Below are 26,133 nucleotides of genomic sequence, written 5' to 3' on the forward strand. Positions count from 1 at the left end.
GGATTCCGCGGGGCTGTGCGCGCTGACGGTGCTGCGTTCGCTCGAGCGCATCAGCGGCGCAGCATCATTTTAACGCACCACCTTGAGGAGACGCAACACAAAATGGCTTTGCGAATTTAACGCTCGACTGAGAAGAAACTCTCAAAGCACCATCAGGAATATAGGACTCTCGTTGTTGTTTTTCTGAAATAACAAAGACCATACACAAGAAACAAGCCTGGAAATCAACGGCGGACGGTGGGGGGAATTTGGGGACAGTCATGGCGGGGGTGGGAGCCAGGGGGCGAAAGACGGGACTCCCGGGGTTCTGTTGGAAAACATGCTATTTCCACATTCTCTTTTGGGTCGTGTCTGTTTGTGGAGAAGAGAGGACCTTCATTGTTGAGGTACGTGGAAAGACTAGACGAAAAGACGAAAGACTGTCCACCATCCTCACCTCCACTGGCTGCGCGTGAAAGAACCTGTTCCATTGAGCAACACGGATGCGTTAAAGCGCACAGCGTTTGGATAGATGATGGCCATTAGAATAAAGTATATATTCAAACGGGTTTATTTGCTGAAGTGGATCAAGCATATCATAAATTAACGATATAGGAATGCATAAATACATAAGTGAAAATAACAACCAAAGCAATTATTTTACACACATTTATTTTTTATCGTTTTAAACAATTAATAGCTAATAATCACCATTAAATACATATACTTGATATTTTAAAATTCGTAGGCTACCTACCATACCCGAACCTTGTAAACAAGCATGATACTAGAGGTAAAACAATAACAATGCACCCAAACATCAATATCTGAATACATATTGTATATTCGAAAACATGATTATTTAATTTATATGATATTAATATGTTTGTATTATTCATTAGGATTTGTTATTTTTAAGGCATTGTAGGAAGTGCAAAAATGCAATAATAACAATGCAACCAACATACACATGTGAATGAAATCTCATTATTTCTCTCTGCCTCGTTTTGCCTTATATTCGGCCCCAGACAGACATTAAGTGTTTTATGTTAGCTCTTCCTGGAAATACAGCACACTGAAACCATTATCAGGTTGCCAGTAATTGGATAATTTCATTGCGCCACTCACCCCACAAGCATTCCCTTATTATACCATATATCTTTGTTGGGAGCATCGAGCATTTATGCTCAGTGCAATGTTATAAGAGATTGAATGACACAACTGGTCCTGTTCAAGATACGTGCATCTTTTTGAGCAAAGATAGGACAAAGAGCTTCAGTTAAGATGGAGATTAGCTAGTATAATAAATTTCCTTAAGGACTCAAGAACTGTTTCTCAATGATAGAGGTTGCATTTATAGCCGTAGTGCTTTTGTTTTGATGTGCAGCTGCTGTTTTTGTGTGTTCCAAATATAGGTTCTTCCATAATTGATGGGAAAGGCATGGGATGCTTTTGAGTAGAGCCAGAGCTCACAAGAGCAGTTCTCCTGGATTCAGCTTTGTTGTGGCAAGAGGTTACTTGGTGAATAGAGCTCTTACCATTTGCTCTGTTATGTCACAATATTTAAAGATAAAGCATTTCTTTATGGCATAAATTGCTTGCTAAAAGGCTGATTTTCACTGCTAGTATGCAAATGCAGTGGATTAAGATATACAAGGTGTGCAAATGTTGTGAAATGGAGCTTGTTTGTGTGTGTGTGTGTGTGTGTGTGTGTGTGTGTGTGTGTGTGTGTGCGTGCGTGCGTGCATGCGTGTGTGTGTGTGTGTGTGTGCGTGCGTGTGTGTGTGTGTGTGTGTGTGTGTGTGTGTGTGTGTGTGTAAGCAAAGCTGAAAGTCTTTGTGGATATCAACATGCATGAATCTCATTTTTAATGAATAATTCTGTCCTAAAATTTAAAAAATGACAATATTATAGATTCTTTGATATTCCGAGAGTTGGTTGTTTCTGCCAGGAGCGTTTTAACCCTCCGTTTCTTTGTTTCATTCATGAGAGTGACTTGTAGCAGGTGCTTCAGCGTGATTGCACATCATAGCACTGATTCTGTACACTGATTCTTATGGGCACAATTTTGATTGATTCATTGATTCATTACTTACAAAACAGCGTGATCAAATTTTGTGTGTACACAATTATCAGCATATACACATTATTTAGCTTCATGACCTAATTTTTTAATTGCAATTCATAACATGTGTGGTAGTCCCTAACTTGCATAAACTGATATTTACAGGCGTTTACATGATTTTTTTCCCAACTAAAAACTGAATTTTTTTTATATAGCCGGTTATTTACATGACAACAGTGAAAACGCGAAAATTTTGAAAAAGGTTTCAAAGTGCACGTTTTTGAAACCGATACTGTGATCATCTTCATGTAAACTACATAAACACAAATTTGTGAAACTGTGACATCATGCATATTACATGTTCAGTCTATGGGCATCGCCAACTACTGGCCTGGCAGAGCAGAATACAGTGTTTTTACTCATTTTTGCAGATCCATGTTTACATGGATCGTTTTGACGAACATTGTTATCTGTAGGCGAAAATTTTCAAAAATGCAAAGGAAAATTTTTTCATTTTTAGTAGCCTACATCATTGTTGTGTAAACGTACCTGTTGTGTAAAAGGTTCCTGTTAGATATCGAAAATGGAGGGAAAATAGGTTCCGATGTCAGTATCCCATCAAAACGAAATAATCTGATCATGATGATCCAGTTAACTGCTCATTCTGTTTTCACATATTAATCTTTTAAGACTAGACTATGATATCAGATTAGACCATATTATATAGATTATATCTTCCTATCTCAGCAGGCCACATTCTGCTTCACTAAACAGCTTCCATCACCAGAGAAGCAGAAGCAGTGATTTGGATGTGGATTTGGATGTATTTGCTGTAGTTTGGTTGAGTTGTGCTGAACAAATGCCAGCAGTAAATATGATTTTTGCAGTACTAGTTAAGTGTGTCACGAGTTCTGGTCAACCATGAAGAAGTGTCTGTTCCTTTACTAAAGCTAATGACAAAGAACCGGTTGGAGCTGCTAATGGGGATAATGATAATGGGGATGGCAGTTGGAAAAGATGAAACTCTATTCTCTGCAAGCTTCAGTCTCATACTCTTAGGCTGTGTTTACTCCTGATCATAAGTGGACGACGCTAAATACAAGTGTAAACGGGGTCAAAAGCGTTTTGAGCTTGTCCACTTTAGTCCACTTCCAGAGGTCATCGATAGCGCGTTTGACCGGATTGCTTTCGTAGTGCAAACGCTCATGTGGTCGAATGTGTTCCAACAGCAAAGACCATCTACTGAAGTAACGCTTAAACATTATGTGAAGCGAGGCGGGATTTAAACTTTGTCGACTGAAGACCCAAGTTTAGTTTGAAGATGAAAACCGTACCAAGCACGATGTCCTCTCACCGTTCCTGATTTCTGACACACACTCGCAGCGTTCGGCTGGTCTCGCGGATGTCAGAGCAGAAACTAAAACTGATGCTCTCCGTATGTTTTTATATAGTCTCCGGGCGCGTTCATATGTAAATTGTGCAAACTTATTTTGTCCATTATATCGAAAGATCTAAAAAAAAAAAAAGGCCATACATTTACCCGGCCATAGACCCTCCCCTCGATAAAGAATCAGGACAGAAGTGGTTGCAAGTGGACAAAAGAGACAGATTAAAACACCCGGTGTAAACGGGAATGTGTGCTTCGTCTACCTGTGATCCGATCGACCAAATCGCATCTTAAAACCAGGTGTACACAGAGCCTCATGTCAGTCTTGTTGCCTCAGTTTTGGATTGTTGCCTTAGAGCTGACTTGGTATTTATGAAACTGTAGTATCCCTGGCAAAGGAAAATGTTATATTTTAATATTTAAATATTGCACTTTTATATTTTCATGCAGTGTTATTTTAGTATAATTTATATATTATTATAGTATTTATTAATATTTTGAATAGCTTTTACTTTTATATTTTCAGTTTTGTTATTTAATTTTAGCTTAAGTTTTAGTGATTTTGTTACTATTTTTGTATATATTTCTATTCAGCTTTAAAGCGTTTTAGTTTTAGCTATTTTAGGAAGTACTTCCACAAACATTTTTTGGAAATGGTCGCCTTGGCAATTCAATGAATTTTTTTTTTTTGTATAAATGTATATTTTATTTTATTTACGCTTTATTTTCAATTAACAAAAAAAATGTAATAGTTCTAACAATACTTGTTTTCTTATGTCAAAAATATTGTCCTTGGCTGAAATGAATCAAGTCATATCAAGGATACAGTCAAATTACCAATCATCAACAATCATCAACATGAAGTCCACATTTCGTGATTAATAAAACCGTGCCTTGCTTTTTTCATGTTAAATATCCTGTTTCACATTATGACAGTAAAATGGGTCGCAAATGTCATTTCATGTTGACTTTAAACAAAGGCTTTGACTCTCGGAGGCGAATTGTGCCGAGCGTTTTGACTTGAATCTCAAGTCATTTGGATAAAAAGTTATTTGTTTAGTTAAAAGCATGTCAGTGATCTTTTCTGAATGTCGTTTGACAAGATGCGAATGACTTAGTGTGCCGTCTCTGTCTGACATCCGTTTTAATGGATGACAGCTGTTATCTGCAAAAGACAGAGTTTTCACAGGGCAAAGAGAAGCTGGTCTTCATCAGAAGATTTTCATTAAAGGCAAAGAACACATCACTATTACTATTGCTCACTGACAATAATGTTAAGTGGTAAACTGCAATTCTTTTCCCCTCAGTGATCAGACTTGTTTTATTGCCAGGAACAACCCAGCAATCGCATATAGCAGCAACTTTCTTGGGTAAGCACCACTCACCGTTTCTTCAGAAAATGTCAATATCTAGTTTGTAGATGCTGTATTTAAGCGAGCCTGTGATATCGAACTGCTATCTGCACATTAGAGGAATCCCAGCGTCTAATCTAATCAAAAAAAGGCACAAAAACAAAAACCTAAGCATTTTTTATGTTAACTCATTGTACCATTTGCTTTGTTTCATACAGGAAGTAGCTTAATAAGGCATAATGGAGCTTTTTGGTCATTTGGTGGTTGAGCTCTATATACAGTCATGCAGGATTTTCAGTCTGATTTAGTTCTGTTCCTGAACTATCAATTGATTTCTCTATTCTGTGTCTAGCCCTGTGCAGATACAAAACCTCTCCACCTGCATGTCACTCTGAGAAGCTGAAACCCGGCGAGGTTAGATTGCCGTCTCCATCTGACAGTTTAATTTTAGCCACAGGAGCAGTTAAGCCCCGCCAGTTTGTTGGATTTGAATATAAATGCTCAGCGGTTGCTTCCTGTAATGAACTGCACACATTTACTGTACAACAAAGACTCGGGACCATTATGAGGAAATTCATTCAGCTTTTAGAAAAGCTTCATTTTTCGAATGGAGATTCGAGGATGTTTTGATGTGAAGCATGCTTGGTACCTTTATTGGCGTTTCGCTCATTTATAAAGATGTTTGAGAGGGAAATTTGATGGCTTTAGAGTCATGCTGAGGCATGAGATTTATTAAAGATCTCAGTAAATGAATACATAAACAGTCTTTACCTAACCTAAGTCTGTGAGATCCGGACAGCTTGCACTTCTGGAGACTCCAGGGTTGCAGTTCTGGAAATGGTGGCGCTGGAGACTAAACGGTTCCTGATGGTTTCACACTTTATTCTTCACCTTAATTCTGAATTATATTGCAGTTAACATGTGTCTTTTCTTCTCCACCTGTTTTTGTCTGACCCAATGAGCATTTTTATTGTCCAATGGTCATGCCTTAACTGTATTGCATTAGTATTGCATCCTTCTCATGGGCATTTCATTATTTTTGACTTTTCAGTCTGAGTTAAATCTCTTTATTGGCTTATTTTCTCTGTAAAAGAAAACGTGCCTAATAATTATGCACACCTGAATATAAGGTGTTTTTCATTCTCCAGCCTTAATGAACAATTATATATAACTTATAAATGATTAAATACAAAATAAATAGTAGTTATTGAGATCAACGTGCCTATTCATTCTGCACGCAGTGTATATTTTATTCATTGACTTATGCCTTAATTTTGTATCACTTTGATTCTGAATAGCTTGGCTACAGGTGTTGCTGTCCTAAGCCTATAATCTGCTGAGAACAGTGAAGAAAACAATGACCACCACCACCTCCTCACACAATGGCTTTAATGCCACAAAAATCCCCTAAAATACCTAATTTCATAAAATATCATTTACAGTATTAGACATCTTTAAGACACTTACATCACACTTACAAAGATGGCATTTAAACAATTGTACTTTGTTTTTTGTACGTATTTGTACGGTAATTTCATGGTATTTTCGGAAGTACGGTACCTTGGTCTACCATGTAAAATAATACAGTTTTAAACACAAATATGGTAGTCATACGGTACCATAGTGTGTATGTATATATATATATATATATATATATATATATATATCAATGCACTGTACTATGTTACTTACCATTGCACAATACTGCTACAGAACTTGTTTTAACGGTTAAAAAATAACAGAGGATTTTGCTGTGTGTGGATATAGAAATGTAATATTTACTTGCCCTGATTTTTGTCTCTGACTGTGAGAAATGTATTTCGCCGTAGCCTTTAAATGATGTTAAAGCATGCCAGAACCTTTGAGTGTGTGAAGTATACACTGAAACACACTTCAGTCTACCGCCGCACGCTGCTCCGGTCCCTAGCGGATCTCATGCGGTGAAGGCTGTGAAAGGAATCTATTGTTGTGTTATTTTATGTTTGCTTTCTTTCCTCTTGACGGCATTATGGTATTTTTTCTGTTTATAGGATTAATTTAAAACACTGTTGTCTTTATGAAATATTCAGTTGTCTGTTGTAGAAGCTGTAGTGTTCGTTGGTTATGCTAGTTTGTGGTGAGAGAAAGCAGTCCTCGCTTTGACTGTGCAATTGATGAAGGGAACTAAATAAGGATGGCACAGTTTCCTCATATAAAGTCTAATTCGTCCTGAATATGTCTCTTCAGGAGACCACATGCTGAGGGAGAAAAAAAGTAAGCCAGAGAAAAACCTAATTAGTTCTCACAAATCCTGTGCTAGTATCACCACTTGAATTGAAATTGAATGGTGCATTGCCTTTGTTGTGCTATTTTAGCAATTTTGGTAGATTTGAGCAAATGTAGTATGTTGACTTGTCAGGTTCCTCTTAACTCGGGACAAGCATCATGATTACTAGTGCTCAAAGTGTTAAGAGTTTGAACAAACATTTTAATTTCATAAATAGCTTTGCATTCACCCAGAACAGATTAATAACTTCATGACAATGTGCTAAAAACAACATAGTGCATTTTAGTTTTGCACAGGAGGACCACCACTTTTCCCCCCGCATTTTGTCAAATGTAAAAAATGTAGTTTGTTTAGTGCTGTTACAGTCATTATTCATGTAAAATGCTTGACTGTAATGGCTGCCCTTTTGAAAAAGAAGTGTGCTTAATCGTATTTAATGTGCAAAAGTACACTAAAAGTATATTTTCAGAAAAACTGTACTTGGAGATAAGATAATATTAATGGAATAAAAGGCCACCGTACTTATTTTACTGTGTACTATGTTTCTTAACACCTCTTTAAAAAGTGGACTTTTTAGTAATTTCAAATTAAAAGTTTTTCTTTAAAGTGCATTTTAAATCACATACACTTATTTTGAGGTGTTGACTAACATATAAGCACAAGTCAAGTATTTGATTATAATTGTAACTGTACTAGTGTGTTATTCAATAATACATTTAAAGTGAATATATTTTAAATGTTCTAAACTTCATCATTACCAATGTGTAGTTACAAATATATACATGACAATCAAGTTTCAATAGGAATGACATTAAAGAATATTTTAGTTTATCATAATAATGCATGTAACAATACATTCAGCAGTGCACTTTAACCATTTTTCAAAAATAATAAGTAATTATGGAATTACATAAAAAGATGTACTTAAGTCCTACTTAAGTTGCTCAAAATAAGCACTAATTGCAATTAATATTAACTGAAACTAGAAGATATTTTAATTTAATTTGCAAATAACATGCAATTAGGTGTCCAAAAACATTACATTCATTAACTTAAGTATATTACTTAAAGTATATTATTTCTGTAATAAGTCCTCTTTTAAAAAGTATGCCGAGTTGTTTTTCATAAGGGTGTTGTTTATGATATGTGGTTAACTGGGTTGCTCGCATTAGATGATGGATTTTAGACCATTATGGCTACATAACTGTAATAATTGTTACTGCATTGCTAATCATTATGGTGTTTAAAGCATTTGATCCATATTGTTTCGTGTGGAACGCGAACACAAACAGCAGCTCTCCTCTCGGTCTTTGTCTGCGCTCCCCTCCCCCACGTCTCCATCTACTGTACGCTCTCATCTTCCTCTCTCCATCGCTCTCCCTCTCCCCCTCCCCGTCGACATCCTTCGTCTCTCGCCTCTGTCTTGCTCTGTTTGTCTCGATGCCACTGCCTTTGTCTTTTTGTTCTTCGTTGTCTCCATCTCTGTCCGTTTCCCTCTCCAGTACTGTCCTTATCGTTATTTGCCTGGCCCTTGTGCCACTTGTATAGAACAATTGCGAAAGGACAGGAAGTGATGGGAAAAGAGGGTCGGGAAATGATGCGAGTCAGACTTGAACTCGTGTTCAATGTGTTAGCTAACCGCCAGGCCATGTCTGTAGCACTATTGTTATAAAAGCCAGACATCCATGTTTTATGTCATCAAAAGCTAAATTTAATATATTATTACATTAAATATTAACCAAAATAAGAAATATTCCTATTGTAGATATTTCACTGTAAAAATAGTATTAAAGAAAAATTTTATTAATCACAATAAAAATCAGGAGATTCCCCCCTTCTATGTATAGCGCTTTCTCAGAAAAAGCAACGAATATTAATGTAACGAATTATTATTATTATTTTATTTTACAGTACAACTGTAAAATTACATAACTACACTGTAAAAAAAATGTTGGTTTAACTGTAAAAAAAGCAAGTTACCTTGTTGCCGCTTTGAGACACTGCGAACACCGAATCATGAAATAATAGCTTGTACATAAACAGTGAAACACGCACCGTGTTTTTCATTTACTAAATTAAATTGCAGCCTTTGCGATCTGATAATCTTACTTAGCCATATCGTAAATATGTTTTTTATTTTGATTAATTGTGCAGCCCTAACCACTAGACTACAGTAGCCTATATTTAAATAACCTGTTCTCCGCTTTTATTTGTTGAACAATGCAGAAAGAACGGGAAATGACAGGGATAAGATAAGGAAACAGGAAATGACATGAAATTAAATGAATGACATGAGCCAGACTCAAACATACGCTGTCCTCATGAGCACCATGGCTCAATGTATCTTCTCACTCCTCCTCTATATTGGTCAGGCGGTATCGCTGCGAAGAACAGATCCTTTATTGATTCAAGTGATGATGTGACATGCGGTTTCAAGATATGAAGAGTCATGAAGCAATGCCGCCCAATCAATGCACACAATTCCTCAAACTAAACGCACACACCGTCCTCGCAACTCCTTTTGTAACTCCCTACTCATTAGCACACATTTATGAGAAAGGAGAGTCAATATGACCTGAACATCTTATGTTTCAAAGATGCCAATTACATGGGCTGTGATCACAATTTTACAGCCGGTAATAATGTCAAAGTGATACTGCAGTAAGTGCATGCTATACTGTATCTGCTCTGTAATATTCTGTATAATGCTGCTCAAAGCATCCACATGTTTTTATCAATGCACCCCATCATTTCGGTCTGATCTCAGTTTATGTGGCACATTTCAGCATTGATTGTTTTGTGATCAGGGATGGCAGATTAGTCTACTAGTTGTCCAAAAACAAAGTATTCAAAGAGTGAAATTAATTTGTGTGTGTGTGTGTGTGTGTGTGTGTGTGTGTGTGTGTGTGTGTGTGTGTGTGTGTGTGTGTGTGTGTGTGTGTGTGTGTGTGTGTGTGTGTGTGTGTGTGTAATCCCCGTAGTCACGAGGACAAAGTGTCCCCTCAAAGATGCAATATCCCAAATCCTTGTCCTTGTGGGGACATTTTGTCTTTGCTTTTTGAAAATGTACAAATGCAGAAAGTTTTCTGTGATAGTAGGGGGATAGAATATAGTTGGTACAGTATAAAAATCATTATGTCTTTGGAAAGTCCCCATAAAAGATGAAAATGTAAAAAAATATATATATATTTTGGCACACAAAAAAAGCCCTTTAAAGCCCTTTAAATTCTAGGAGATGGATTGATGGTTGATTCTTCGAGAGTCAGATTGTTTATTTGAGGTAAAACACATGAAACTTTACACAGATTACATTACAGCAAATATCACGATGAGGTAATCAGACGATATTTGAGCTCTGGCAAATATTTTGCTGTTTCAATGTAATTTGAGTCAGACTTCTTAATCTCAACCTTATACTTTTTATCAGTGTTAAACAGTATTTCATTGTGTGTGTGCCATAAGAACAGAACAAAATCGGATAACACATTATTTTGATAGTCCACTTTAGATACTCTAATGAGAGTTAGTTGATATGTTGTTGCAAAGTTACTTATAGTTAGTAGACTGTCTCCAGAATATCTTGTCTCATTGACGTCCATTGTAAGAGCATTACACTACATGCACTTGACTTGTTTTTACAAACCGAGGGATGCATTGGCGTTATTTTCTGTGGTATTCGACTGCATGTCACAGATGCTGTACTTAGAGCTTAACTTGTTTTGAACCCAAAACTTTGCTCTAGGCATTATTTTCCACCGAATCCTAAACAAAGATGAAGATGTTGCTGAGGTGTGTTTCTACTCGAAATTCATCCGATCTGTTTAGTGTTTGTTCGGAGAGCACATGGAAGACTGCACACTGCTCATCAAGGTAGAATATCATCATCGCAGGCCACCTGGCAGAGATGACGAAAGGACTTCGAGTTTCATGGGCAGCTGTTCAAACTCAAAGACAGACATCCAGTGCTGTGTTTGGAAGGGAGTGCTCACTGGGTACTCAGTACTGTATATCATTTATATTGTACAGTATAAATACTATATCTTAAAATAGTATCTTAAAAAGAATACAATTTGCAACGATTTTAAACAGTAGTATGCTACATTGTTGTCACATGACCTCGTCACATTGCACGTTTAATTTAGTCAGTGAAAACTTTTGATTAGAGTTCATAAAGAGATTAGCATTCATCTCTAGAAATGAAAGTGAAGCGAGTGCATTGCCTTGTGGGATGGAGGACACTGTGTACTGTACACTGGTGCACCACACATATCGGCAAATGTAATTAGTCATCTGAGTAATGCATGCATATTTGCTTACCATGCATATTATAAATATTATTGGCTATACTGTACTTAAATAGGAAGAGTAAGCATGCAATTCTGAACCGATATAGCCCCGGACTACAGTAGTGGCCAAAAGTCATGTTCGGAGGGGATACAGTATTTGTTTTAAATGACCCTACAAGTTTGATTAAACCATTAAAATGAGGAAAATATTTTATATTTTTAAGTATTTTAAATATAAGGGAAGGTAGTTAAGGTATTTATCTGACAAAATAATTTGGCAAAAAAAGGCAACAGCTACAGGTTTTATTTTACTATGAAAAAATAAATCCAAAAAGCTCACAGGAAAAAGCATTGACTACAACATAATCAGTCATTAATATTTAGTTGGTTCTTGCTGGTTTTTGCACGTACTCATAATGTTTTTGTATGACAGCCTCGCCAAACATTGTCTGTATACTTTGGCATGTATAATTGCATCTTTAACTATTTTTTAATAACATTTGAATAAAGGGTGAAGATGTCAAGGCTGGATATCAATTTCGGCCACTACTCTATTATTGATAAAAATCACACATAAAAAAAAAAAAATCACTTTTATGGTTCTTCTTTGGAGATTGACAACTTGTAAATTGTATCCCCAATAACTTTTGATATATGTAGAGGAGTAAAGTCAGGTCTGGGATGACACGAGGATGAATCCCTTTATTTGATTATCCGTCCATGACATCAATGCAGTTCACAAGAACAATTTATCATTTATATTTCCCGAGAAATGTGGATTTCCGACTTTGAACTGAATTCCACCGAATCCCACAAAGTGCCGGAACGGAAATAGTCCTGCAGCTCAAATAAGGCTTGTTATTCACGGAGCTGAACTGCCACAGTCTTTTGTGTTCTTAAGATCTCACAGCCTTCATTGATTTATCAAAGTGGATGAGACATGTATAGTGAGGTCTAGCGCTGGTTTCAGACTTCACTGTATGCCATGCTATAATGACGGCACCAGTAAGAGCATTGGTGAATTATTTAATGGGTACGATTTCCCAGGGGGCCGTGCAGAGCCTCTGTTACCATGGAGGCTGAGCCAGCCATGTACTCGCTGATACAATGTGAAGTTTGCATTTCAGATTTGGAACATGCAAAACAATGTTAGCATTATATGATTGTGCATTATTTGATATGTAGAGAGGCTTTATCATTGCATTTGACAAGTAAAGAGTATGATAAGCTAGTGTTGGTTTAATTTTTAAAAATATATATATTATTCTTAAATTATATATTACAGAACTGGATTTATAATATACATAATTGGTGCACTTCCATGGAAAAATTTGGCACAATGCTATAGTTTTTCCTAGGGATTTTTGTTTTGTTTTTTGGGAGTTGCTAATGAAAACTGATTATCAAAAGATTTCAGAAAAATTACATTGCTCTTTGCAGGTATTTTTTATATATTTCTAGTATACACTGCCTGGTCAAAAAAAAAAAAAAAAAGTCACTGCTTTAAACTGGCAAATGCTTAAGAGTCAATAATTGGATTATTATTGCTGTGATTATTATGTTTATTACAGAGTGCTTGACTTGTGTATGTTGTCACAAATCACAAATACATGTTGTGATGTTTTTCCATCAAGAAGTGCATCTATTTTTGGTCAAGGTCTTGTATTGACAATGCAAGAGTCCAGCACTCTGCAAAGTCTTTAATGAATTCAAGGTCTGGACTCAGAGTTGCCAATTCATGTGATACTGATTCTTCATGTTCCCTCACAACCAATCTTTCACTATTTGATCCGGATTAATCTTGGCATTATCATCTTGGAATAAGGCCATTATCTGTTTAAGAAATGAAAAGCTACAGACTCCATCAATAAGGGTTAGAAGAACGGTAGCCAAACATATAACATACTAGAAACATAATAATAACTGCAATAATGATCCAATCATATACTCTTAGTCTTAAGCATTTGCCTATTTAAATCTAAACAGCGACTTTTTTTTGGCCAGGCAGTGTATATTACAATATTGGCATCAGTATTTAATCCCCTTTAGTCAGTGTTTTTTTAGAATCATTGATACTATTATTCTTACTTGCTTAAGTCGTAAGAGTCGACCTTTAAATCACTCTGATGTTCTGTTCTCTAGATATGACTCAAATCCCTCCCTTAAATCCCTCCCATCTTCTTTGTCTGGTTTATAGTATACATTTATATTACTATGACATTTTAGCCAAAAATCCTTGGTTATGATATACGGGTGGGACAAAATTTCGATAGGGCAATATATCATTGTCCTTCTCTGTGCGATACAAGAATCGTTACACTGGCGCCAAATACCGATATTTTAAATAATAAAATAAGGCGCTGTGAATAGATTTTCCTGCAGCGTCGCTACTTCATGTCTCTTCGAGGTGGCGCTCAACATATGAATAAGAGAAACAGGAACATAAGTTAACTAGCCTAAGAAAAATAGTATTTTAACGGGATGGTGGACAGCAGTGTGAGTAAAATAATAGATGCCCAGCCACGTTTAAGTCCAAAGTCTGGACCAACTTCAGTTTTTATACCATTGATGGGACAAACAAAATCGACGAAGAGTATGCGGTACACAAGAACTTCCTGTTAAAATTAAAGTGCACGGGTAATACCACCAACATGCAAAGCCACTTGCAACGCCATCACCCTGATCTCATTGAAAATGTTTCATTTACTTAAAATGTACAAAAAAAAATTGTGCTGTTTTCCAACAGTTTGGAGAATACCTGCACTTAATCTTTTCACAGGCATCTTGTTTTCAAAGTCAGACAGATATCGTGATGTATAATAGGATTGTCTAGTGAAGGATAACAAATTTTAAGAATCTATTTCATTTTAGGTTTATCTGATGATTATTGAGTTTCCAGCAGTAGATTCCGGCCAGACTTGTAAATGAGTCAAATCATTGAATTCTCTCACCTTTTGTTCTGCAAATTACTTTCAGAGCCATTTGATAATGTTAAGGTTTGAGCAATCAAGTCAGGATGATTGGATTAGCAATACAATAGCTGATTGGCTCGGTTTCTCTAGAGCAATCTAGAGAACCTGCCATACCGGTTTTTGCTGGATAAGAAGACTCCTCCCCCTGGGAATGTATATAACTACAATGTATACTGTTTAGATTCAGACTGTTTGAAAGAATTGCAGCCACGCGCAATAAAGAAGAACTTCTGCTTGAACGTGATCCAAACGTCTCCTGGTATTTGCTTAGAAGAAGGAAAAGTTTCCTACAGTTTTGGTGCCGTGACCCGGATAGAGCTACTCACAAAGATCTGACTGAGTTCCAGCTTCCTCCAACCTGAATCCTCAACAAAGATCTCAACTGACTGAGTTCCAGACTGAATCTCAAACAAAGATCTGCTTTCCAGACTGCATCTTTTGGAATCCAGAGCAAAACTTCCAGCTGAACAAAGCAAGGTCTGGTGAGTGCGACTATCCAAAAGAACCTACAATACCAGTACAAAAGTGTGATCCTCTGCGCCGACAGAGAAGCGTTAAACAAACAGCTGCAAGTGTTGTTAACTAAGTTATCCTCTAAAGTTTTTCTTTTAGAGATGAAAGTTATCCTCTGTTCTTAGGCAGGGAAGTTTAGCATTACGCTAATATTTTGGGTATCCTCTGTTCTCAGGCAGGGAAGAATAGCATTACGTGCTAATATTTTGTTTGTGTGGTAACACCCTCTACGTTTGCTAGAGACGATTCATTTTATAATATTTTGGTATCCTCTGTTCAGGCAGGGAAGATTAGCATAAATTGCTAGTTATTTTGTTTATCCTTTGTTTCACAGAGAAGGTTAGCATTATGTGCTGATAGTTTGGTTTATCCTCTGCTAGGCAAGGAAGATTTTAACAGATACATGTTAAGATTTGTGTGTATCCTCTTGCTAGAGAAGGCCTGTCCTTTGTAAGCTAGAGAAGATTAGCGTCATGTGCTAATAAGATTGTACCCTCAGTTTGTAAGACAGTAGAGAGAAGTTTAGTGTTTGTTTGTGTGGTAACATAGAAATTCACAATGTTTAGGAAAAGTACTAGACTGACTACCCCTTTATGGACAGATAGTGAATTCAAGTCTTTGTTATCAGAGCACATGGACTCCATCGTGACTGAGCCAGTCAGATTGAATTTAACAAAGAAATTTGGCATTGATGCAGACAAAGTATGGTCAATGGAAGATTGCAAGAAAGTGTTGGGTGCATGTATCAGGAAGAAAAATGTGAAAGGTATTATCTTATGTCACAGAGAGTTTAGCTTATCCATTGTACAAGAACAAGCTCGGTGTATTGCTAAATTAACTGAACAGAACAAACAATTGCACACTCGAATGTCCTGTCTCACAGACAAGGTGGGCCATAACAAGGCCTCAACCAAATGTGACTCAGAAGACCAACAGTCAGATGAAAGCTATCCTGATCTACAGTCTTTTGATAGTATAGAGGACAATGTAAATGCAGATGTAAATGCAGTTGAAGTGTGCGTAGCTAGACAAAAGCCTCAGGGAAAAGGTGTTGATACAGTTTCATTTGCAACCCCCATATTGCAGCCACAAGCAGTCAAAACATCTTTAGGTCCTAAAGATATTGAGAGAATTGCTGAAAGTTTGCCATCAGTGCAAATACATTTTTCTGAGTTTAGGAGAGAGTTGTGCAAAAAGATGAGGCTCTATGATATGACTCTAGCTGAAGTCACCCAGCTAATATCACAGATCTTGACTGAGTCAGAATTCAATGATTTTGAAAGTGCTGTAAACAATTCTGAACTGCAACAGGCCAGTAAAGATGATTTGAGAGAGGAAGTTCTGAGAGTGTTAACGGACATTGTTGGACCAAAAGTGGATTGGTCAAAGCTCACTAGTTGTGTACAGAAGAAGGGTGAAACTGTTTGTGAGTACACAGAACGATTCTGTCAGACAGCTGCAGTGTACAGTGGAATTGCAGACACGCCAGAGAAGGTGTTAGGTGATAATGGCCCTTTGGTTCGCACATGGTTTCATTGTCTTTTGCCAGAACACAGAAATGCATTGCCTTACTTAGAATTAACATGGTCCAGTAGAACCCTGGAAGACAACCTGGACAGTTTAGTCACTTGGGAAAGAGACTCTGATGTCAGAGAGAGAGTAAGAATTGCAGCAGTTACTGTTAAGGTCAACTCAGAGAAGCCAAAGAAACGCAAAAGTCCTAGAGAAGCCAGTTGTTCTTACTGTGGCAAGCACGGACATTTTGGAAGAGAGTGTAGAAAAAACAAAAAGAATTTTAGAGACGTAACCAATATTGCTCAGCTTTTACTCAGTCTGTTTGCTACTCTGAAGCAGCCGCTCCCCTCGTCATTAAACTCGTGGGGCAACTTGTTGAGATGTTAGCCATTTGGGCTGTGAGTGCTTAATTTCCCCAGTAACTTACAACAAAGATGAAAGACTTGTTTTTGTTTAAAAGCACAAAAGGAAAGTGACTGTCTCAGTTTTCCTTTGGGGGACACTGATTAAGTAAACTCACAGCCTAAAATGTTATGTTACAGCACAGGCTTCATCAGTAATGGTGTTAGGTCAGACTGTAAATTTAAAAAGCCCTCATGCAGGTACTAATGAATCAAGCAAAATAAATTGGTTAACGACCCTCACAGCTCCGAATATGGTATTACAGCGTGCATCAGTTACGAACCCATCCTCATGTATAATGTCTGCAATGACTGAAGTTGTGTTAGAGGATGAAGGAGAAATGACTCACAATTGTGTTACGTTTACATACACACCTACGAGGGAAGTAAAAGAAACTCCCATAGAAAATTTAGTTTGAAAATAGTTGTTTTGTTGATGGTTCAGCTCAAGAAACAAGCCGTTAGAACCTAAGTGGTACAGACCACATCGAGTGATGTTGATTACAGCAGCTACAGTGTTGTGTCAGGGAAGGAAAACTTGGATTCATGTGTCACAATGTAAATTTGTTCCTCCAGCTACAGGGACAGGATAGGACACACGGACCAGTGAGGAGCCCAGGGAAGAACCGAAAGCAATAGGCTTCGGGGGCCAAACCTGCGGTGAAGATTTCCCTTATAGGCCCTCCCCCTCCACTAGTCCATCATCACCTCACTGTTTCCTTTTAGGTGTCTCATTAATGAATAATTAGGGAAATAAGGAACAGCAAATAGCAGACTCAGTTTGAACAGAGGATAAAACCAGTCTTTACAACGAATACTGCTCTGTTGCCGTTTTCTCTTTTGTTTTCTTTCTTCCTCTGTGCAGATACCACTGGATGGCTGTCCTGAGACCGATATGCACAGACCTCCTCACCTGCGTATGAAGCCACAAAACGTCCAGAAAACGACTCGACCCACTGCTGAGCCAACTATCACGAAGAAAAATAAAAAAATACACAACGCAGAGAATCACATACGTTCCGTATGTCAACAGTGGAACCTTCAGTCATCCATCGAACATGATCAAGATTGTCACACTACTAACCATCATGGACATCGCGCAAAGTGTAGACTCCAGAAACAACATATTCTTAGAGCTAATGAATATGTCAAGAACGCCTTGTTTGCTGGAAAGAACGTTGCATGGCACATGCAACTTCAGCTTCTGCCACAAACAAAGAACAGGGCTGCTTTCCAGGACTGACTTGTGCACAACCATGGTGGTGAAAGAACTTTAACAAAATCCAACAAGACATTCTTGATTTTTCAGCAAAATTACACCAGATGACTGGAAGTTTCACGAAACCTAATTGCATGTTTGTTTCTGTGTCCGCATGTAATTACAGAAGAACTACACAGAATAAGTTATACGTGCCTGTAATTTACACCAGTTACAAGAATGAACTTTTAAGTGTTTAAATTTGTATATTATGTGAGAGTTTTAAAGAACTCTCAAACGGGGGACTGAAGGATAACAAATTTTAAGAATCTATTTCATTTTAGGTTTATCTGATGATTATTGAGTTTCCAGCAGTAGATTCCGGCCAGACTTGTAAATGAGTCAAATCATTGAATTCTCTCACCTTTTGTTCTGCAAATTACTTTCAGAGCCATTTGATAATGTTAAGGTTTGAGCAATCAAGTCAGGATGATTGGATTAGCAATACAATAGCTGATTGGCTCGGTTTCTCTAGAGCAATCTAGAGAACCTGCCATACCGGTTTTTGCTGGATAAGAAGACTCCTCCCCCTGGGAATGTATATAACTACAATGTATACTGTTTAGATTCAGACTGTTTGAAAGAATTGCAGCCACGCGCAATAAAGAAGAACTTCTGCTTGAACGTGATCCAAACGTCTCCTGGTATTTGCTTAGAAGAAGGAAAAGTTTCCTACACTAGCAATATATTGATTATCGCAGAATTCGGTATCGTGATATTACCGGTATTGTGAGTCACGTATCGTGAGGTACCCTGTGATTCCCACCCCTATGCAGTAGTACAGTTAGATGTGATTGATTCTATTTGCAGACACACATTTAGTATCAAGAGAGCACTCTTTTTTAATTCGAATGAACTCTACATTGCTCTGATATCCGTTTCAAGCATCGACTCACTAGTGATGGGTCCTGCTTCATGCTGAGAAGGAGAGGACCAGAAACTCCAGCATTAAAATATTCATGCTGAAAATGGACTCTAAGCCATGAGCTCAATTAAAGAGCCCCTCTCCTTGTGCAGTGCTTTAAAATGAGGGCTTTGCTTACTAGTTCTCCACTCTGCCTGTCCGCAGGGAGAGATGAAAGCTGAGAGAGGAGGGAATGAGAGGATGCTCTATATAAGTTCAGTTTTATTTTTATGCTTTTAAATGCGTTTAGATCAAGGAGCATGTGAAATGAACCGAACTTTGAGAACAAATGGAGTTTATATGAGGTGGCTGACCTAAACAACGTCTGTTTATTCGTACAGTTTGTGTTGTCTCCTTTTGTTCACACATATTTAAAGTTGAAATGCTGAAATGTGCATAAGTATCCAAAAATGTATTTTGCATAAATGATTATTGTTAACTTAAAACTTGATATTGCTCTTACCACTCACATTTTTTTTTGTCAGAATAATTTAAAGATGTCATTTTACGGTCTTGTTTTAGTCCGTTTTTATTTTACAGTTTCCATTCAAAGATCTAAAAAGCTGCAACTTTTTTTCACCATGGTCAAATTGTTGGTCGTGTTTTCCAGTTCTGATGATCAGAATGGTTTTAGAATCACCAAATTGTGTTTTTTTATGTTCTATGGGTATTATTAGTATATATTACAATCATTATATTAGCATTTCACAATTAAAAAAAAAATAATTCAGTTAATGTTTATTTTATTTCAAGGAACAATTTTTTTAGTTAACTATAATAACTCTGCCTTTAGTTCTCAATGTAATGTCTCTGTTTGCAGACGTGGCTGAAGAACTATGGCTACCTGCTCCCTCATGACATCCGGACTTCGGACCTGCGATCGGAGAAAGCCATGCAGTCAGCGGTCGCTGCCATGCAGCGGTTTTACGGTATTCCAGTGACGGGAGTGCTGGACCAAACCACCATCGAGTTAGTAACAACCTTTCTTTACTGCACAACTTACCTTTAAAAAAATCATGAACAGGCAATAACATAAGAAAAAGTAATGCATAAGCTCAATTAATACTGGCGTATTTTTGTTTTTTTTTACAAACTCTAAGCTTATTTATAATTAAACGAGAGGAAAATTTAAAGTCGCCCTGTAGTCAATAATTGTATCCCTTAAAACTCATCATCATCATCATCATGCCTAAGAATAGCTTGAATGTAACTCTACAACCTTGCCTCATTTAGTATACACGGTTCTATGAATATGCAAATGAGCCCCGCCTCCACTCACTCACTCAGCTCAGAGATCCCCTCGTTGACGATCACACGTTGATCTGATTGGTTACACGGTAGTTTGTGGCGTCAGAAACACCAGCGATTTCAAACTGCGTTTTTGAGACTGTCTTTTGTTCACTGCAGTTTTAAAGAGAAAATACTCAGCAATGGTGTTATTGACTTATGAATTTGTACATGGTTTGTCTTAAAGCATATTAAAAACACCACAGAGACATATAAACAGCATTAAAAACATGATTTTTACCACAGGAGGACTTTAAGTCCAGAACAATTTACTTACTTGTTGAGATCACATGACCAGCCGTGTGTTACGCTTAGATCAAGTTCCAGAGCTGTTGGGGCACAGAGAGATATATTTATTTAGGAAGAAGAATAAATCCAGTGAAACAAACGTATAATTTCGTAGTGGCATGAAATGGAAGTTGATATAATAATTTCTTCCCTATTGTGACGTATATCCAAATAAAATGGCTTCTTTAACAAGTACAAAAAAATTAGGACTTGATTTGATTCGTCCATGAGGAATTGACTGGATGGTTGTGGTTTGCTATTGGTGGATCTCATGTGAGTGACAGGTTTCCCCGGCCTCGTGTCAGTAAACACATCATCAGAGAAGAGAAGAGATGTTGCTGCAAGAGGGAGGGGAAGCTATTTTGAACATGTGCATGGATAAATCATTTATAATAACAAGAAACAAGGACATTTGCCCTGTTTGTTTACTGTTAGCTTTTTGGGGTGATCATTATCCACGTGTTTTAAGGTGGATGAGAAAACCACGGTGTGGGGTTCCAGATCACCCTCACATCAGCCGACGGAGGAGAAATAAACGCTATGCCCTCACTGGTCAGAAATGGAGGGACAAGAAGATCACATACAGGTAAAGTGTGCAGTATATTCAGAGACCGTTGAAATGCACAGCTTATATGATGGATGGATAGGTTGACTGATTCACTGAATATTGCACCTGAGGATCCTCTAGAGGAAACTACAGAAAGTGTGTTTACTCTTTATTGAATGGCATTACAGGAAAGCGTTCCAGAAAACTCCATATGCCTGAAACTAACTGCTCCTCACATGATTTGATTCTCTTTAATGGCGGCCCATTAGGCATCTTGCTGAAGCCAGCCCGTGGAGTATATATTTTTTGTACCCGCAGTTTCAATTATTTTAGTGCATTGTGCATTCACACGTGCAAGTATGTTTTGGAACACATGCCACTTACACAATGTTCCAGACAGATGTTGTTGAAATGCTTCCCTCCAACCTTAAAAATGCTACAATAAGCTTTTTTTTTTTGCCTGATGGGAGAGAGAAAGAAACAAAGAAAGCAAAGAATGCGGCAGGTCAGGATGGAGGAGGAATAGTTGATAAAAAGCTGGTACTTTGACTGGTTTTCTTTGCAATTATCCCCCCAAAACCCACTCAACCTATTCATTTATGTTTTTTTTTAGTCAGTGTCTGCCTCTGAAATCGAAGGCAACTATACCTTTATATATGTATATATAGATGAGCTGAACAAAAGGGATTCTGGGACATTTTGTTCATGTGGTGCATTCCTATTGGCATAAACATTAAACCATTTAGATAATTTGCAAACATTTGTTTGCTTTCGTCTGTTTTTAAGCTCTATTAATTTCATTTAGTCATCTAATGCAGGCTTGAGCTTAGTTTGTAGGCACTGGTTAATCAAATGTGATATTCTCACTTGTGTATGCCTGCAGTTGTGTGCCAGAGACAACCATCTGCTTCTGCCTTAGGTGTCTGGCCTGGTTTAACTTTTGCCCTATATTCAAGGAAATTTTGATGCAGATTAATTCTTATGTAACAGCACAGCGCTGTGAACTGAAATGGGATTCGCTTCGGTATAGCGCAGAGTTAATTCGTATAGAAACAACCTTTCTAATTAAAAAACGGCACACTGATAGTTGCTGCTGTAGTGTCATAGTTGATATGGAAAAATAAATATGCGTGCAGTGTTACTTTAGTATTATTTATATTATCTATTACTTAAAGTATTATTCATATTTTGAATTAGCTTTTAATTTTAGATTTCTAGTTTTCAGTTTAATCTAAGAACATTTTTAGAAAATTTTGTTGTGTGCTTTTGTCAGTTGTATTATGTGTAAGTTAGCTTTGATATATTTTAGAACTTCAACTTATTAATTTCAGTTTGTTGCCAAGGCAACATTTCAATTGCTTTGAATTTTCATTATAACTTTATAGTTTATGCACGTGTCAGATGCAGTACATTCATTCATACTGCATATTTTGCACTATATTTGACCAGTTAAGGTAGTTTGAAAATCACATTAATAGTGCATTGTTCCATGAAATATTTCATTTGAATTAATTAGTTAATATTAAGTCATCCACTATTATATTACATTACATGATCTTTTTTTCTGTATCCTTCCTCTTCTTTCTGTTTCCAGCATACATAATTTCACCCCCAAGGTGGGCGAGAAAGACACCCAGAGGGCCATTCGCCAGGCCTTCGATGTCTGGCAGACAGTGACCCCTCTGACCTTTCAGGAAGTGGCCTATTCGGAGATCAAGAACGAGGGTAAAGAGGCAGACATAATGATCTTCTTTGCCTCTGGTTTCCATGGTGACAGTTCCCCTTTTGATGGAGAGGGAGGTTTTTTAGCTCATGCATATTTCCCCGGTCCCGGAATTGGCGGAGACACACACTTCGACTCTGATGAGCCCTGGACGTTAGGAAATGCAAATCACGACGGTAAGTGTGGCCCTATGACGATAAACTGTGATATTTGTTGTTTCATTTTAGTTTTCAATTGTAAATTATTATTACTATTAAGTCCTCTTAATAGCAAAAACAAAAGAATGAACTGGTGTGAAAAAATTCTTGCCAAAGCGAACTCTTCTGGAGAACTTTGCTCCAGCTGGTAAACACCTTTGAACTCCCATTGGTTCGTGGTGATTACGTAATAAGTGGGTGTGGCTCTGAGGCTCCGCCTTCTTTGAGGTTCATCTGTTCAGTCCTCTGAGGTCAGATGCCAGTAAAACATGAACACACTGGAGCATTGTAGTAGACATTGAAGACACTGACATTATTTTTCATGTTTAATACTATAAAGCTGCTTGCATTAAAGCAAAGTGCTGTATAAATAAACGTGACTTGAATGGAGTGCTGAATGGCAGAGCTGGTTCAACAAATCCTCATCGCTACCATCAGATGCTTTCTTAACTGGTGTTTTCTCACCGCTGGCATGTTTGTTGTGCGTTTATTTTGTTATTGAGAGGAAAGCACACAGCACATATTTACGTATTGATCTAAATGACACACTCAGCAGCATGGATGGCATTGGGATGTTAGCGAACAGTGTATTGCTGCAAAATATATTTCCAACTTCATTTTACCCTGAAGTGAAGAACGAAAAAGAGAGTATATTGGAGCCTTTAGTGTTACTTACCAACATTATGTTTAACCAACATAATGACTAACCTGACATGTCTGGTCTCATAATCTCTGACATAATTTTTATTCCCAAGTTTCTTTATGAACTTTTTTGCAGACATGGGATGGGCAACGATTAATCGCATAAAAAAAAATAAACGTTTGTGTTTAAATAATATATGTATTTGTACTGTGTATAATTATTTTGTATATATAAATACACGCATGCATGTATATATTTAAGAAAAATGTGTTTATATATTTAAAATATTGATATTTATATATAATATAAATTATGTATAAATATATACATGCGAATAGTTCTTAAATATATATATGCATGCGTGTATTTATATATACAAAATTATTATACATAGTACACATACATATATTATTTAAACACAAACTTTATTTTTTTATGCGATTAATCGTTGCCCATCTCTACAACAGTTGCAAAATGAGACAAGGTGCCATTATATTTTATTATTTATATTTAATATTTTATTTAATATTCCGTTTTGTCATTTTTTGTTGCTCTATTTAATGATTAGTTTATGTGAATTTATGTGTTTGATTTATTTAGTAGGGAAACGTGAATCGGGATAGGATGGATGGATTCTCTAGACTTTTCTGCAGCTGTAGATAAATAGATCAGTCAGATGTGTAGAGGCGAATCTTCTCACGTGGTAAACTGGAGCAGTGAGCTGAGGAGCAAGTACATACCACAGGGGAAAAATAAAGAAAACCCAGAGCATTGCGTTCTTTCTTCTGTGCCTGCGTGCTGCATATTTGCTGTTATCTTTGCCTGGGTACTGCAATGTCAGCAGTTCAAGTACACGCTTTATAGACCACAGAATCTGTACCTTGTTCACGTACACACACACACACACACACACACACACACACACACACACACACACACACACACACACACACACACACACACACACACACACGCACACGCACGCACATTGACTTCTTTACAGTTCTATTTCTCTATACACCATATCAACCCTAGTGAATACATATCAAAAGTAACCAGTTTTCAACAAACAGTAGATGTATTTATCTTCAGCGGCTGATGTAGATTTTATATTCACAATAACAGACACAAAATCAATTTCTTTTCAAAGAGACGGAGAATGAAATAGACTGTTAAATTGGACTGGAAGAGAGAGTGAGGGTTGATAAAGAAGAAAGGCCGAGAGAACCTCTAAGAAAGGGGAAGCAGTCTGTAAAAAACAAAAAATGTACAAGACGCTTTGTGAGCAATCTGATACTTGTAGCACCCATAGACGCCAACCAACAGATCGGGCTATTTCTGTGATTTGAGTGATATGGTGTCACGTCCCTTCTGTGTTTCCAAAGATCTGAACATGTCAATCTCGACTGAGTCATGTTCTGGTGATGGCGTACACTTGCATCCCATGTTTAAGATGTTCTTTTAGGATTCTGGGTACAAACAGCATTTTCCACATGACTAAATAAGTTCAAAGATATTACCATGAAGTGTAGACATAGCGTAAATTGATGTAAAATAAATTTTTCATATATTCCAATTACAAATAAAGTAGCTGAAATACATTCCATATATTATTATTTTTTATATATATATTAAATGTTTACAGTTTTAGTCTTAGCATATTATATATATTTATACAAATATTCTTGAAGTACTTGAAGGGCCAGATTTACTAACAGCTTGCACGAGCTCAAAGTCTCTCTCTGGCAGGCTTTCCTAAAGACACACAGAGAGAAATGGACAGTTATTTTTGCGGCTGACCTTATTGCATATGCATCTAGTTTCTCTGTATAACACAAAATTTATGGGAGGAGAGTATTTCAATGAATCACGCAACGCGATTTACTAAGGTTTATTTACTGGTATTAATTTACTGGTATTTGCACCACTATTTACATCCCCCAAAAAGCTTGTCTAAAACCATTTTGCAGCTGTGTTGTCAGTAGATCACCCGCACCTGATTATCAGCGGCTCTGCTTGTTTGCAACCCTAAGTTGATTTGCGCTGCTCTTGGTAGATTGTGTTGGTCATTATGGAAATAATAATCCGTCTGAGTTCTTTAATGTGCATATTGTCAGTAGATCACATGCAGAACTTTACACTCTCATCGACGCTTTCATGGGATTGCACTTTCATGTAAATTAGAAGATTTAGTAAATCTGCCGATTTAGTAAAGTATTTTGTCATACATTTTGGTATTTGAAGGTGTAAACAAAATATATTTTCAGTTTTAAAAATTATATTTCATTAAGCCACACTGTTTTACAGCATATATTTGAATATATTATTTTGGCTAGAAATATGTGTTGTTTTTGCAATATGCGAATGCTAACCCACCAGTTCCTCTCATTGCCCCTGGTTTTGAAAGACAGTAGAATTTGGTTTTCACACCTTTTACAGAAACTGACACCGATTATTGATTTAATATGCATATGCAATTTCCCAGGTGCATTAAACTGTACCATACAGTGAAAATGAATGAGGATGGATGCTATTAAGCTCCAGAAGTGA

The 26,133-nt window shown here is 37.0% G+C and overlaps 1 protein-coding gene across 1 annotated transcript in view; it reads left to right on the forward strand.

The window, feature by feature from the left end:
* The window catches only part of mmp24 (matrix metallopeptidase 24), a 36,181-nt gene continuing 10,048 nt past the window's right edge, over positions 1-26,133 (forward strand). Inside the window, exons 1-4 of the mRNA XM_079627779.1 lie at positions 1-386; positions 19,719-19,867; positions 20,943-21,059; positions 22,615-22,919. Of these exons, the coding sequence (XP_079483905.1) occupies positions 261-386; positions 19,719-19,867; positions 20,943-21,059; positions 22,615-22,919 (697 nt within the window). The 5' untranslated portion in view covers positions 1-260. The remainder of the gene's footprint in view (positions 387-19,718; positions 19,868-20,942; positions 21,060-22,614; positions 22,920-26,133) is intronic.

Source organism: Phoxinus phoxinus (assembly GCF_949152265.1).
Source record: "Phoxinus phoxinus genome assembly, chromosome: 11".
Classification (NCBI taxonomy): domain Eukaryota; kingdom Metazoa; phylum Chordata; class Actinopteri; order Cypriniformes; family Leuciscidae; genus Phoxinus; species Phoxinus phoxinus.